The sequence below is a fragment of the Alternaria hordeiaustralica genome (assembly GCF_023758085.1).
Source record: "Alternaria hordeiaustralica strain BMP 2776 chromosome Unknown scaffold_5, whole genome shotgun sequence".
Lineage (NCBI taxonomy): Eukaryota > Fungi > Ascomycota > Dothideomycetes > Pleosporales > Pleosporaceae > Alternaria > Alternaria hordeiaustralica.
This window is the reverse complement of record NW_026056777.1, coordinates 858,633-870,437: the sequence shown is the minus strand read 5'-3', so window position 1 is coordinate 870,437 and position 11,805 is coordinate 858,633. Positions and strand designations below refer to the sequence as shown.

The 11,805-nt window shown below is 54.3% G+C and overlaps 5 protein-coding genes across 5 annotated transcripts; 2 read left to right on the top strand and 3 right to left on the bottom strand.

Annotated features, from left to right (window-relative positions):
* Positions 1-1,371: 1,371 nt before the first annotated feature.
* On the top strand, positions 1,372-2,909 carry J4E84_003620 (uncharacterized protein; the record flags this gene model as incomplete). The annotated part of the gene is made up of 5 exons (XM_049386231.1): positions 1,372-1,498; positions 1,557-1,724; positions 1,773-1,888; positions 1,938-2,218; positions 2,273-2,909. 5 exons carry the CDS (start codon positions 1,372-1,374, stop codon positions 2,907-2,909), a joined length of 1,329 nt encoding a protein of 442 aa, XP_049246080.1.
* A 526-nt stretch (positions 2,910-3,435) lies between these two features.
* Positions 3,436-6,051, bottom strand: J4E84_003619 (uncharacterized protein; the record flags this gene model as incomplete). The annotated part of the gene is made up of 4 exons (XM_049386230.1): positions 3,436-3,480; positions 3,548-4,834; positions 4,885-5,406; positions 5,485-6,051. 4 exons carry the CDS (start codon positions 6,049-6,051, stop codon positions 3,436-3,438), a joined length of 2,421 nt encoding a protein of 806 aa, XP_049246079.1.
* Positions 6,052-6,540: 489 nt separating this feature from the next.
* J4E84_003618 (uncharacterized protein) lies at positions 6,541-8,477 on the bottom strand (the record flags this gene model as incomplete). The annotated part of the gene is made up of 4 exons (XM_049386229.1): positions 6,541-8,009; positions 8,060-8,190; positions 8,242-8,306; positions 8,361-8,477. The coding sequence occupies 4 exons, from the start codon at positions 8,475-8,477 to the stop codon at positions 6,541-6,543; spliced, it is 1,782 nt and encodes a 593-aa protein (XP_049246078.1).
* Positions 8,478-9,013: 536 nt separating this feature from the next.
* J4E84_003617 (uncharacterized protein) lies at positions 9,014-10,151 on the bottom strand (the record flags this gene model as incomplete). Its single annotated transcript, XM_049386228.1, has 3 exons — positions 9,014-9,183; positions 9,230-10,104; positions 10,144-10,151. 3 exons carry the CDS (start codon positions 10,149-10,151, stop codon positions 9,014-9,016), a joined length of 1,053 nt encoding a protein of 350 aa, XP_049246077.1.
* Positions 10,152-10,886: 735 nt separating this feature from the next.
* Positions 10,887-11,753, top strand: J4E84_003616 (uncharacterized protein; the record flags this gene model as incomplete). Its single annotated transcript, XM_049386227.1, has 1 exon — positions 10,887-11,753. The coding sequence occupies one exon, from the start codon at positions 10,887-10,889 to the stop codon at positions 11,751-11,753; it is 867 nt and encodes a 288-aa protein (XP_049246076.1).
* Between the last annotated feature and the right edge of the window lie 52 nt (positions 11,754-11,805).

Genomic DNA, 11,805 nt, shown 5'->3' with positions numbered 1-11,805 from the left:
TCGTATGATTTGAGACGGACGGGACTTTTTGGAATAAAGAAACCTAGTTTGGGCAAATAATGCGCCGAAAGAAGCCGACTGCGCGGAATACAAGCGAATGCGAGAGTGCAGTTGAAGTGGTGTTGCCTTGACTGGGGAGAGACGCGAACTTGAGGTTGAAGTTCCAGCTGGCCGAAGAGATGGCGCTTGTCAAGTCACGTGCACGCGGTTTGTATGGCGGGGCGAGCTGGAAGGTAATCGTCTCGAGGCAGATTAGGACATGTTGTCTCGATTTTCTGTCAGTCTTTATTGATGTCGTGAGCAATGAATACAATACGACAAAAGAGTTTGGACATGAACAGTCGCTGGAACCGTGATGAGCGGATGCTCGCAGTGCGATGGTGTGAGATGGCGAGCACATTGACTGCATATGCCAAGGTAGCTTACAATGTAGAAGGATTGCTTTCCAGCTATATCGCGTTGCTTTCAGAGGCCAGGTGATATATCGCGCTTGCCGAAAAGACCGCTTGACCTGATAAAGGAAGGAGATTGGGTTCGCGTCCTTTATGGCTGCATATTGAAGAGTCTGGACGGCGCACTAGACAGCCAACATGCGCTTCTGTAGGTCTATCGAATCCCCATTGCTGCGCGATAGGAGAGGATCCGAACAGGAGCCTACTGCTGATTCCGGTGATTTGCTCGGTGAAGTCGGGCAGAGAATAGAGAGTAGCTTAGAAAGACGCTTCCTTGGTACGGTGGCGAGGGTGAAACTCAGCATCCATGAGACGGAGCCCGATTGCGCAAACCATGACGGAGGCTGCCAGGAATAGAACCGTGGTCAATGTATGGCAAGACGGGTGAAACGGGGGGCATGCCTACAAAAGGCGATAGTGGAGGGGTTGGCTGTGGTGAGTAGATGGGGCGCCCGGCGGAAGCATTAGGGCGGCAAACCCCGGAATAGCGACATGTCGTCCCGCTGTGTCAGGACTGGCTGGGCCGCGTCTTTGGGCGACGCTGATCGCCGTTGGAGGGCACCTAGACGGTCTGTGGTTTCTGGAATAATGGGTCAGGGTCGCGCCTGCTTAGCCTGCTGCTGTATATTGACACGCGTTGGCTCTCAACTTTTGCCGTAGGACGCCCGCCATTGCGATCTCTCCTCCTGACTTCTACTTTCTACTATCTACTATCTCGCGGCATCCATTCCTCTTTTCCCTCCTTTTGCACCACTTGGTCTCTGTCGCCGGGTGTTGATCGTCCCGCGCCTGCCTCCCTGGTGGTATCGATAGCTGTACCCTGCACACGGCCCATATCTTGTTACGCACGCCGCAGCCCCCTCGTCATTCTGCTGCTTGCACACTTCCCTACGACACCCACGCACACCGCACCGCAATCATGAACATTAACAAGAAATTCGACCGCCTGAAGCAATGGACCAACGAGAAGATGGGCGCAGAGGCCCGCACTGGTCTCTCCGACGAGTTCAAGGCGCTCGAAGTGGAAATGAACCTGCGTCATGAGGGTATGCACGAATCCGCGCCCTGCAGCAGCACCAGCCTCGCATACTGACACTTTTGCAGGCATGGACAAGATGCACGGCGCAATGGCTGTCTACGTCAAGTCGCTCTCCAAGCGCGCAGAGGGCGCCGACAAGGAGAAGCAGCTACCAGGTGGCCATTTGGGTTCCTCTATGGTTACCCACGGCGAGGACTTTGAGCCCGACTCGGAGTTTGGCAATTGCCTGTCTTGTGCGTTTCCACGCCAATCGCACCTGTCTGCGTACTAACTATCAGCAGCACTGGGTCGAGCAAACGAACGTCTGGCGCGAGTACAGGAGACGTATGTCCAAGGGGCTACGTCATCATGGCTCGAGGGTCTTGAACGCTCCTTGATTCAGATGAAGGAGTATCAGGTACGGCGGCATCAGAACAATTGCGGCCATGGAAGCTAATTCGTCTCAGTCTACCCGCAAGAAGCTCGAGACACGCCGTCTGGCCTACGACACCTCCCTCGCCAAGATGCAGAAGACGAAGAAGGAAGACTTCCGCATGGAGGAGGAACTACGTGCCCAAAAGGCCAAATACGAGGAGACCAGCGAAGAGGTCTTCCGGAGGATGCAGGACATCAAGGAGTCCGAAGTCGACATGGTCCAGGACCTGACTGCTTTCCTCGAGGCAGAACTGAGCTACTACGACCGCTGTCGTGAGATTCTGCTCAACGTGAAGCGGGAATGGCCGGCTAGGTGAGGACATTCCGATCAGCATAAGACCTAGCACATTTCTGACACATGACACAGGGACACCAGGGCTATGCCTAGCCGCCCCGCGCGCTCCCGATCCAATACCGCACACGGCTACGCAGAGCGCTTCAACCCAGTCGAAGAAGAACCCGAGCCTGAGCCCGCTCGCATGACCATTCCTAAGCTTTCGTCCCAGCGAAGCCGCTCCCCTGGCCCCGAGCAGTCGCCCGGTGGCTACTCCCTACGCCCCTCTCTTAGCCGCACTTCGACTTACGAGAACAACAATGGCTACCGAGACGACTCCCCTGCCCGCCGACTGTCCCGCGTCCCCACTGATTCCTCCGTCATATCCTCCGGCCGAACAAATCTCCGTCCAGTCCGACAAGCTAGCGCCAGCCAACAGAACACGTTTGCTGACGACTACGAAGACGATTATGCGCCATCCAACGGAAACGGGTATAGACGTGATCGTGATCGATCGCCGCCTAGCCCCGACACCTCGTCATCTGTTGGCAGTGGGCGCGGCGGCGTCATGTCGCGAGCAGCGAGTTGGTCCCAGGCGGGTGAGCAGGCGACCAACGGCGGCAAGAAGGCACCTCCGCCACCACCTCCATCGAGGGCGAAGAAGCCACCGCCACCTCCGCCGCCAATGAAGCGAAGTGCGTTGAGTGAATCTCAAGTAGCACGCTACTAGCCCTCGCCATCTTCCTCTTGTCTTTCTCTTTGGCTAACAAGTTTGTCGTAGAGCTCATGTCTTCCACTGTCAGGAACACCAGCTGGTGATGCCAACATTTGACGTATCGACATGCTGTTCACGACTTGCTTGGCGGAAAATCAGGTCTGCATTCTCGACTGCAGTGCGGTCAGGCGTATATGGCGTTACATTGGAGGGAACATCAAGCACCAGTGTCGTGGCGTTTTGGAGCTGGGTGGAACTTATCACAGCGTCTACGTGTCGAGCTTCAGACGCAAGTTCAATTGTAGCAACGATGCTAGGGCTAACCTCAATACATCTCTTAAACAGTCAAAGAAGCGAAGTAAATGTCCATGTGTACAGTCGATGAAGATCCCAAGGATGAGTGAGATCTTGGTCCGACCAGAAACATTCGTGAACTTGAGATGAACTCGTGTCTATTTCAATCAACAGACTAACCAGATATCTACTACTCGCGTTATTCGAACACGAGCATGTTCCGTGAACACCACACTACACCAACCAATTAATGCTCGTACTTCTGCTGTTGAGGCGGGAAATTCCAGTTCTCCTAGACAAACATTAGCACAATTCCCTCATATCTAACCAACCATCACAAAAACGAAAGAACGACTTACCCACTGCTGCAACCCCCCATTCGGACTCGTAGTCCCAAACTCAGCATGATGTCCCGTGTCCACCGGCACAAAAATAGCACCCGTATCCTGACCCGCACCAGCGCTCATACCACCCCAGACATCGTAATCCTCCGCCGACCCAGCACCTGCCCCACCGCCGCCGCCCCCACCATTCAAGCTCCCGAGTATACTATCGAAATCCACATTCAAGCCATCCAGCGTACCGGACGTAGGCGTCCTCTGCAGATGACCATGCATATTATTCGGCGTCTGCTGCGCGCCAAACGCGGGACTCGTTACGGAGCCGCCGAAGGAGGGGAGGGGCTGGAGAGTGGGATGTTGCTGGGGAGCGATTTGTTGGCGCTTTTTGTTGAAGCCTTTCATTACGTAGAAGGCTTCTAGGTTTTCTTTGACGGTGAAGAGGAGGTCGGAGCAACGTTCTCGTACGCCGACGCCGTAGCAGTGCCCGAAGATGTGGTCGATGATTGTGGCCATGCGCTCTTTTCGCGGGAGGTCGGGCGTGCGGTAGAGTTCGGTGAGGAGGAGGAGGACGGCGTGGTATTGTTGGTAGGTCGTTGAGTACCAGGCCCATGACGAGAGCGAGGGCAGTGTGTCCAGCGTTGCGCCAATTTCGAGCGTCGTGAGAGCTGCTGTGAGGAGCACGTCGCGGAGGCGGTTTTCGGATTCTGAGCGTGGTTGCAGGGAGGTTTGCGGGAGGTGCCGGTAGAGGAGCATGGAGTCGCAGCGAGACATTAAGAGAGTTGCTACGAGGCCTGCATAACGTTGGATGGGAACATTGGCGTCCAGGTACTGCAGGTATTTGCTTTGGATTTGACGCTTCTTGGCTTCTACGCGGGCGCGTAGATCGTGAAGGGTGATGTGCTTGCGGTCCATCTCAATTCTGCCGCGAAAGATGAGACGGTGGATCTCGTTGCATTCGTAGCGTATCAGCGATAAAGTGACGTCTGACCAGCCGGTGGTGGAGGCTGGGTGTTGTTGCCATTTTGCACTGCCAAACTCGAAGACGTCGTCATCTACATTTAACGGGAGCGCAATGTCGAAATCGTCCGATCGAATGGATGGATGGGGCCCCTGCGCTTCGGCTGTCTTGAAGTCTAAGAAGCAGATTTGGTACCACAAGAGCGATCGAACGTGTCGCTGTAGGGGTGTCAGGCTGTTGGCTGAGCTGTGGCTCATGCGATGTATGCCTATACATTGTGCCAGGCGAACCAGAGCACCAACTACGACAGACGTCGCTCGAGATATTTGCGCTCGACAGAGGGGTATCTGTATGTGTTAGTATGCTCGAATTCTATCAAGAATGTCGGTTCAAGTACCAAATAGATCGTCAAGGCTTGCAAAGTCCGTATATTGGACGTCTTCGCCCAATTAGCACGAAGCAATGCCCGCTCCGTAGCTTTTTGTAAGCGCAAGAACAGGTCCTCTTTCGTGATGCCAAACTGCGACTTGGCTTGCAGAGGCGATACAGAGGCCGCAGCAGCCATGCACACGGCCAATATCAAGGCAGTACATGAATTCTGGTTGGGATTTCCAATCTCGAGATTCATCCAAAAGCGGTCAAACATGCGCTTGAACGACGGAAGATGCAAAACGTGCGCAAGAGGGCTGACAGCTTCCGTGTATCGCTGTAGTAGTCCCTCTGCTTCCATCTTAGTCGGTAGCTGCGGTGCTTCCACATCATTGTTTTGATGTAGAGGCAGCGAGCCACCTAGCAGCAGGTTCAGTGATGGTGCAAGGGACGGCATCTGTTCTGCGGACAGCAGAGCAGACGATTGTGTCGCTCTCTGGCCCGTGACTGATGACGACGGGGTGAAGCTCTCAGACAGAAGCTTGCCGAGCTAAACAACAATTCAGTCTGCGGTCATGGAAAGGCAACGGAAATGCGGGACAAAAGTTGCGGACAGGGCAGAAAGTACCTCTTCGGCGTATTGGGGGCGGAAAAATCCGGTGACATTCTCACAAATGATCATCCTCCCGATTCGAATCGTGAGATCCGTCGCAATCTGATCTTCATCGTCATTCTCGTCCTCGTACACATCGTCCTGCGTCTCTTCAGGCTCTGCGGGCAGTCTCTCCCAGGCATCCGTTTCGGGCTCGACATCCTGCTGGTAGGCTTCCCATTCATAGTCTCGCGGAGGCGTGCCAGGCGTGGTGGTGTCGACGGAATTCGCATTCTCGTACCCATCATGCACACTGGCGCTACTCTGCGTGCGCACGGGGAGGTTCTTGGTCCAGTCCGGGATGGTGACACCAGCGCCACTCTTACTCTGTGCGCGCTCTCTCTGCTCCCTCTCTTTCTTGCGCGCAGCGCTCTCAGGGACGGTGATGAAGACGCACTCGCGCCCGAAGGCTGTGCAGTTCTGGCAAGGGTGCGTCTTGGAGCATCGCGACTTCCGGGTGCGGCATTCAACGCAGCTGTTGATGGGGCGTGGATTTCTCCGGCGGACCACTCGAGACTGCAAGACCTGTCCTTGTTCTGGCATGTCTCGCAATCCTCATTTTCGCGCCATGTGTGGGTGAGGTTGGAAGGTGGCTGAGGTGGTGGAGTGAGCGATCGGATGTCGGCCCGTAAGGGAACCCCGATGACTTTAACACCTGTTGGTGATGATGCACGTGTTCAGCCTTGTCGCATCGTCTTGGCTCTGAGCAGGTTAGCAGACTTTTCGCCGCCTTCGGAGTCATGCAGGTACCGCCCAACAATTGATTGCTGACTGCGACCTATAGGCCGCGCTGCTGTTCAGGGCCGGCTTGAAACGAATGATGTGGGCCTTGGTGGGATGCATCTCGACCCTTAGCGCGGGGCATGCACTGTGCTGCACTCATTGCGGGCTGTGCTGACGAACACTATTGAGATGATTGTGGTATTCATGAGGCAACTCTATCAACCCGTGTAATATGAACCTGCATTTGATGCCACTCGCTTCGACGCCCAACTCCCGAATCATTGCTTCGCTCTCGCAAGACGATATCGACTATCTACCTACTTCTCTCTTCAGGCGAGCCGCAGCTGATGTAGCGGGAGGCTCGGGCCACGAGTCGACGGCATCTTCTACTTCCTCCAAGAAGGAAGTGCTATTGTGCACAGTGGTACCGCCGAGCACGACTCGAATACCTGGGGAACTAGCATTGACTTGCGCAACCATCTTAGCTTCCTCGTATGTTGCGCCGCCGACCATGAAGACAATGATGTCCTGCGGCTTGTCCTTTGTCGATCCGCCACCCTCGACGAAGGGGTACAGCTGCTGGCTTAAGCGACCCTTGATCATGTCCTGCAACGTAGCCTCTAAGCGAGGCGAGTGCTGTGTGTAGACGTTCTCAACACCCTTCAAGCCCTTGAGTCGATCTCGGGCACCTCCGAAGAATGACCCAGGTTGGAAAAGGTCCGGCACTCCACCTGCCGCCGTAGTCGCTTGCAGCGAGTCATGGTAGGTCAGCAGCTTTGTGATGAGGTTAATGCGATGCCGTGACAGTCCACCCGCAACAGCGAGCAAGTCAAGTAGCATAGCTGTGGAGTTTGACGAGGTCTTTGAGTAGCGCAACGCGTAGATGGCAACCAGCCGGAGCTTGTTGTTCGCCGGGACCTTTGGATCTTGGATGATCCTTTGCAGCGATTTGACGTCGTTGGAATGGTTGTCTGTACATGCCAGGCTCTGTTCGAGCTCACTGATGTCCAGTAGACTCTCCTCGCCAACTCGTCTGCTCAGCTCACCGACAAGTGTGACGTGCTTGGTGACGTTGCCGGAAAGCTTGCGGAACTCGGGAAAGTCCTCGATAAAGCGCTTCATATCGGCAATAGAGTCGAGCTTTTGCGATCCCTGCTGCTTTGACGCGAACTGCTCGACATACTCTTTTGCGTTTTGCCCTAAATCGCCGAAGTTGAGATACATGTTCTTCTTGAAGAAAGGGTCCTGCTCCTGCGATAACACGATCTCCTTGAGCTCAGGACGTATCTCTGGCACATCGCGTAGGTCCACCCGTCCATTGTGTATTCCGAGCAGCTCGTGAACCATAGCCTGATACGTCCATTGCGTCAACAGCGGTGTCACCGGGTCGTCTCTTCGGTCGACAATCAAAAGTATGGGCGGGGTATCTGTTTTGCGGAAGTCGAACAGTTGCTCTTCCTGTGTCATATGGTATCGGACCTCGGTCGCCAGCTTCTTCACGAGCAAACTGTTCTTCTGGTATCGTATCAAGGGCTTCTTCTTCAGCGACAGAAGTAAGGCCATGACTGCCTCGGTCGATCTTTGTAGCGCATCCTGATTCCACGCATCCGGGCTTGTGCTCCATATCCGATGATCGGGAAATCCGAGGTTGAGCGACATGAGGTCGGGATTTATGACGAGGAAGTCGGCGAAGTATTCCTGAATAGCGCGTACGACTTCGTGGTCGTCAGCTTCGGCGAGGCGCTCCAATGACGACTTTTTGATTATATTACTGAAGTCTGTCTGCATCAGCACGCGTACGTAGCCCCGTGTTCTTCCAGGCGCATACAGATGTTGTATTCCCCGTACTTGGGCTCTCGCAGCTCTTCGATGAGGTTCTGGATAGACTCGGGCGACGGTCGCACAAAGCATAGGCAGCGAAGATGGCGCATCTTCTCCCGCTTTGGGTTGTCGAGGCGGCTGCCAACGTATTAGCCGTGCATTGCACCATGGATCGCGAGGGTGCGGTACTCGGTAAGGTAGACTTCATGGTTGAGGAGGGCGGACTGTGTTGTCGCAGTCGATACTATGGGGACCTAAGCAGCATGAGTAACGTGTGTACCGCCACCTGGGAGAGCAGACAAACCCACAGTCTCGTTGTCGAGGAGGAGGATCTTCATCTTGGCCGCGGAGGTGCCAGTCGCAGCGCTGTCCCCGACCGACACCATCTTGGTGATGTAGCCGGAGACGGCCTGTATGATGTCCATGGTCGCGAGGAAATTAGTCGCAATCTACTGCGAGCTCGAGGTCGTGAATTAAGGGAGTCGTTGTCTCACTCGCTCTTCCATGTCGACGCGGTTGTTCGTTGGTCAAGGCAAGCTAGGAACGTGGCTCAAGCGCGACCTCGAGAGAGCTCAGGAACATGACAGCGCCAAGGCGAATACATCCACGACATTTCGGTCCTTATACATCGACTTTTCAGTTACATTGGATCAAGTACCCTTCGATGCTCTGCCACTGCATCTACTATTCCCCGATGTTGTTGGTCGTGTGATCACCTACAGTGGGCAGACATGTGGAGTTCCGCCGCGGGGCAGATGCGGGTACCTGGGCATCGCTCACTCCTATTTCATCGATGACTAGCACGCACATGTAATCATAATACCAGGGCATGCACGATACAAAGTTCATAAAGGCTATGCTACTGCATGTTTGTTGCTTCATCACTACAGCGCTCTCGCCACGATAGTGACTGAAATCCGACACGCCTCTCCCTTGCCTCGAAGCCTGGTCTGGCACACGACTACTTCATGATACGTCCCTCAGCAGCTTCTTCAGCGTGCTGCCTGATGCGACCCATCGCCTTTGCCTCACCATCGATGATCTCCGGCAGCAGGTCGAAAACGCTCTTCTGCTTGGGAGTCCAGCCGAACAGCTTGTTGGCTCGAATAGCTTTGCAGCGAGAGTTGGTGCCTAGGATGTCAGAAAACGGCATATCCGAGAACACAGCATGACTCACCCCAAAGGTAGCTGCCCATTGGCCTCATCTCGTCTGCCTCCTCTTTGCTGACGTTGTCAACTCCCTCATGGTTGATGAGCTTGTTCTTGGATGCGATCTCCCCGATCTTGGTGCCGATATCACCCCAGCAGAACTCTCCGCTCTCTGCGAAATAGTATCCTTCCTTGTTCCAGGTCGCTTTGCCACCGTCAGGCGACAGAGCGGCTGTCACAAGGGCTAGGAATACCTCGCTGAGATCTTGGACATGAACTTGGGTCCACATGTTCTTGCCGTCACCAACGACGAAAGCCTTCATGCGTTTCAGTGCGGCCTTGCTCATGTCATACACCTGCACACTCTTCTGGTTGTCGGGGCCACGTCCAGGTCCGCAGATACAAGGTGGACAGACAATGGCAGATTGGATGTTGCCTGCTGAAACATCGTTCGATCCAAGGATGATCTTGTCAACATTTCGATGGAGCGCTGAATCAGGCAGCGACGTGACCTCACCAATGTTGTCCCAGTCGTCATAGACCTTCTCTCGCCTCATGCCGTAGGTGTTGGTCTCAAAGTCCTCGAAAGACAAGACACCAGTTCCGGAGGTATGGATGAGATAGGTCTTCTTTCCGCTGCGTGTGAGGCCAGCAACCAACGCATTGGCGGAAGCCACGTGGTCGCAGTCGGCGCAATGGAGGACGATGTCTGCATTGGACGCCTCGGTAGTGAGCAACTCGGTATCATCAAGGGTGCCGTACACAAGACGGGTCTTTGGGTACTGTGCTGCAACCTTGGCTCCTTTGTCGCTGTTACGAACAAGTGCGGTGATCTCTAGATCCGGATAGGTGTTTGCTACTGCGTAGAGGGCATCGCCTCCGATATAGCCAGTGGCACCGGTGCTGAATCTAGTTAGCACTCAAATATCTAGAATCGAATACAATTGCATGTCGTCCATGTTCCAGTCGTCCTGCATGAGTACGCATCTGAACCTACATGAAGAGCTTCGGCATGATTAGAGTTTAGATGAGATTGTGTTGAGAAGAGATTTGTAGAAGGCAAGAACACAGTCGGTGCCGATGCAGATATATGCAAAAGTCGCCAGGCTGCTGTCGCTTTGAAATCGCGTTTGCCTACAGCTCCACCTGGGCACAACTAGCAGGAACGTACGTCACACATATGTACCGGTAGCGCGAACGTCCAATCGGTGACCGTAAGGCAGGCTGCATTGCTTACCTACCTAGGTAATTTCTATGAGTCTGCACATCTCACTGCATTCGCAACATTACACACCCTCTTTCATGCTTCCTCATCATATTGATTGCGACGTGGACGTGGACAGTCTTGCGGTCTTGATCCACATGTCTGGTGAGACGCCCCGCAGTGGCGCACCTTCCCGGGCAAGAGCTTATCCGCTACAAGCACTCGGGGCTTTATGTTCGATGAGATGGTGCAGACAGACTGGACATATGTACCAGAAGTGCATGACAGGGCGTGAGCTTAGTTAATGGATGCAGCTCCGAGGAGCTTATACCACAGCTCCTCACAATTGAGCCTCGGTAAAGTAGAGTCAACTTACGTCATCCACCTAACACTACCAACATCTATACTACTCCTTGTCCGCCGTCTGAGCATTGTATTCGCGAAACAGGTAAACATCTGATCTTGTCAATTCCTTTCCAAAATGCCGCTCTGCACACTCCATCTCGTCGCCCTCCACAGCACCACACCCAATCCCATCTTAACCTTCCTGTCCACCCTAAAGTCCGCCAACATCTCACCACTCGTCATCTCACGCGTAGTCCGCTGGATAATCCTCCCATCGAAGCTCTCAACCGAACAACTCCTCGCCCGAAACATCCACTGGGATCTCCTCCTCATCCTGCCCAGCACCGACGCGCTCCCATCCTCGCTCTCAAAGCTCGTCCAACACCACTGGAGCGTAACAGCCGGAGTCCCCTCCCGCCTGATCCAGGACTTTGCATCGAAGAACCAGAAGCTACTGCATCCAGACCCTAGCTCCGTACCCAAAGTCCAAGAGCAGAAGAGCAACAAAACCACTCAATCGAGCCAAAGTTTGGAGCTTAGCGATGAGCTGAATAAATGGATCCAGACTTTCGTCAACAGCGGCGCTAAAGAGGGCAAGGGCGCGGTATCCATGTTAAACCTCCTCGCCTTCAACCCAGGGATGAAGGAAGAATACCTGAAATACGGTGCCGCATTCGCCAAATCCATCGGCTCCAAGCACGGCGGCAACGCAAAGATCGTGGGGAACGCAACACATGTCAACGGCTCGGCGATCACCAAGGCGTCCGACAGCAGCGTGGGTACGAATGGCGAGGTGGGCGGCGGGAAAGATGACTGGGACGAGATTGCGCTGGCGCATTATCCCAGTATCTTGCACTTTAGGGACATGTTAGCGAGTGAGGATTATCAGGAGGTTAACCACAGGCATCGTGTACCGAGTTTGAGGGATACGTGTATTCTTATGACGAGTGAGATTGCGGTGGAGGAGTTGATTGGGCAGGGTAAAGGTGGAGCGAAGCTTTAGAATGGACTTGATGGCGTTGCGCAAGCAATAATATCTGTAGCAGACTCACTCA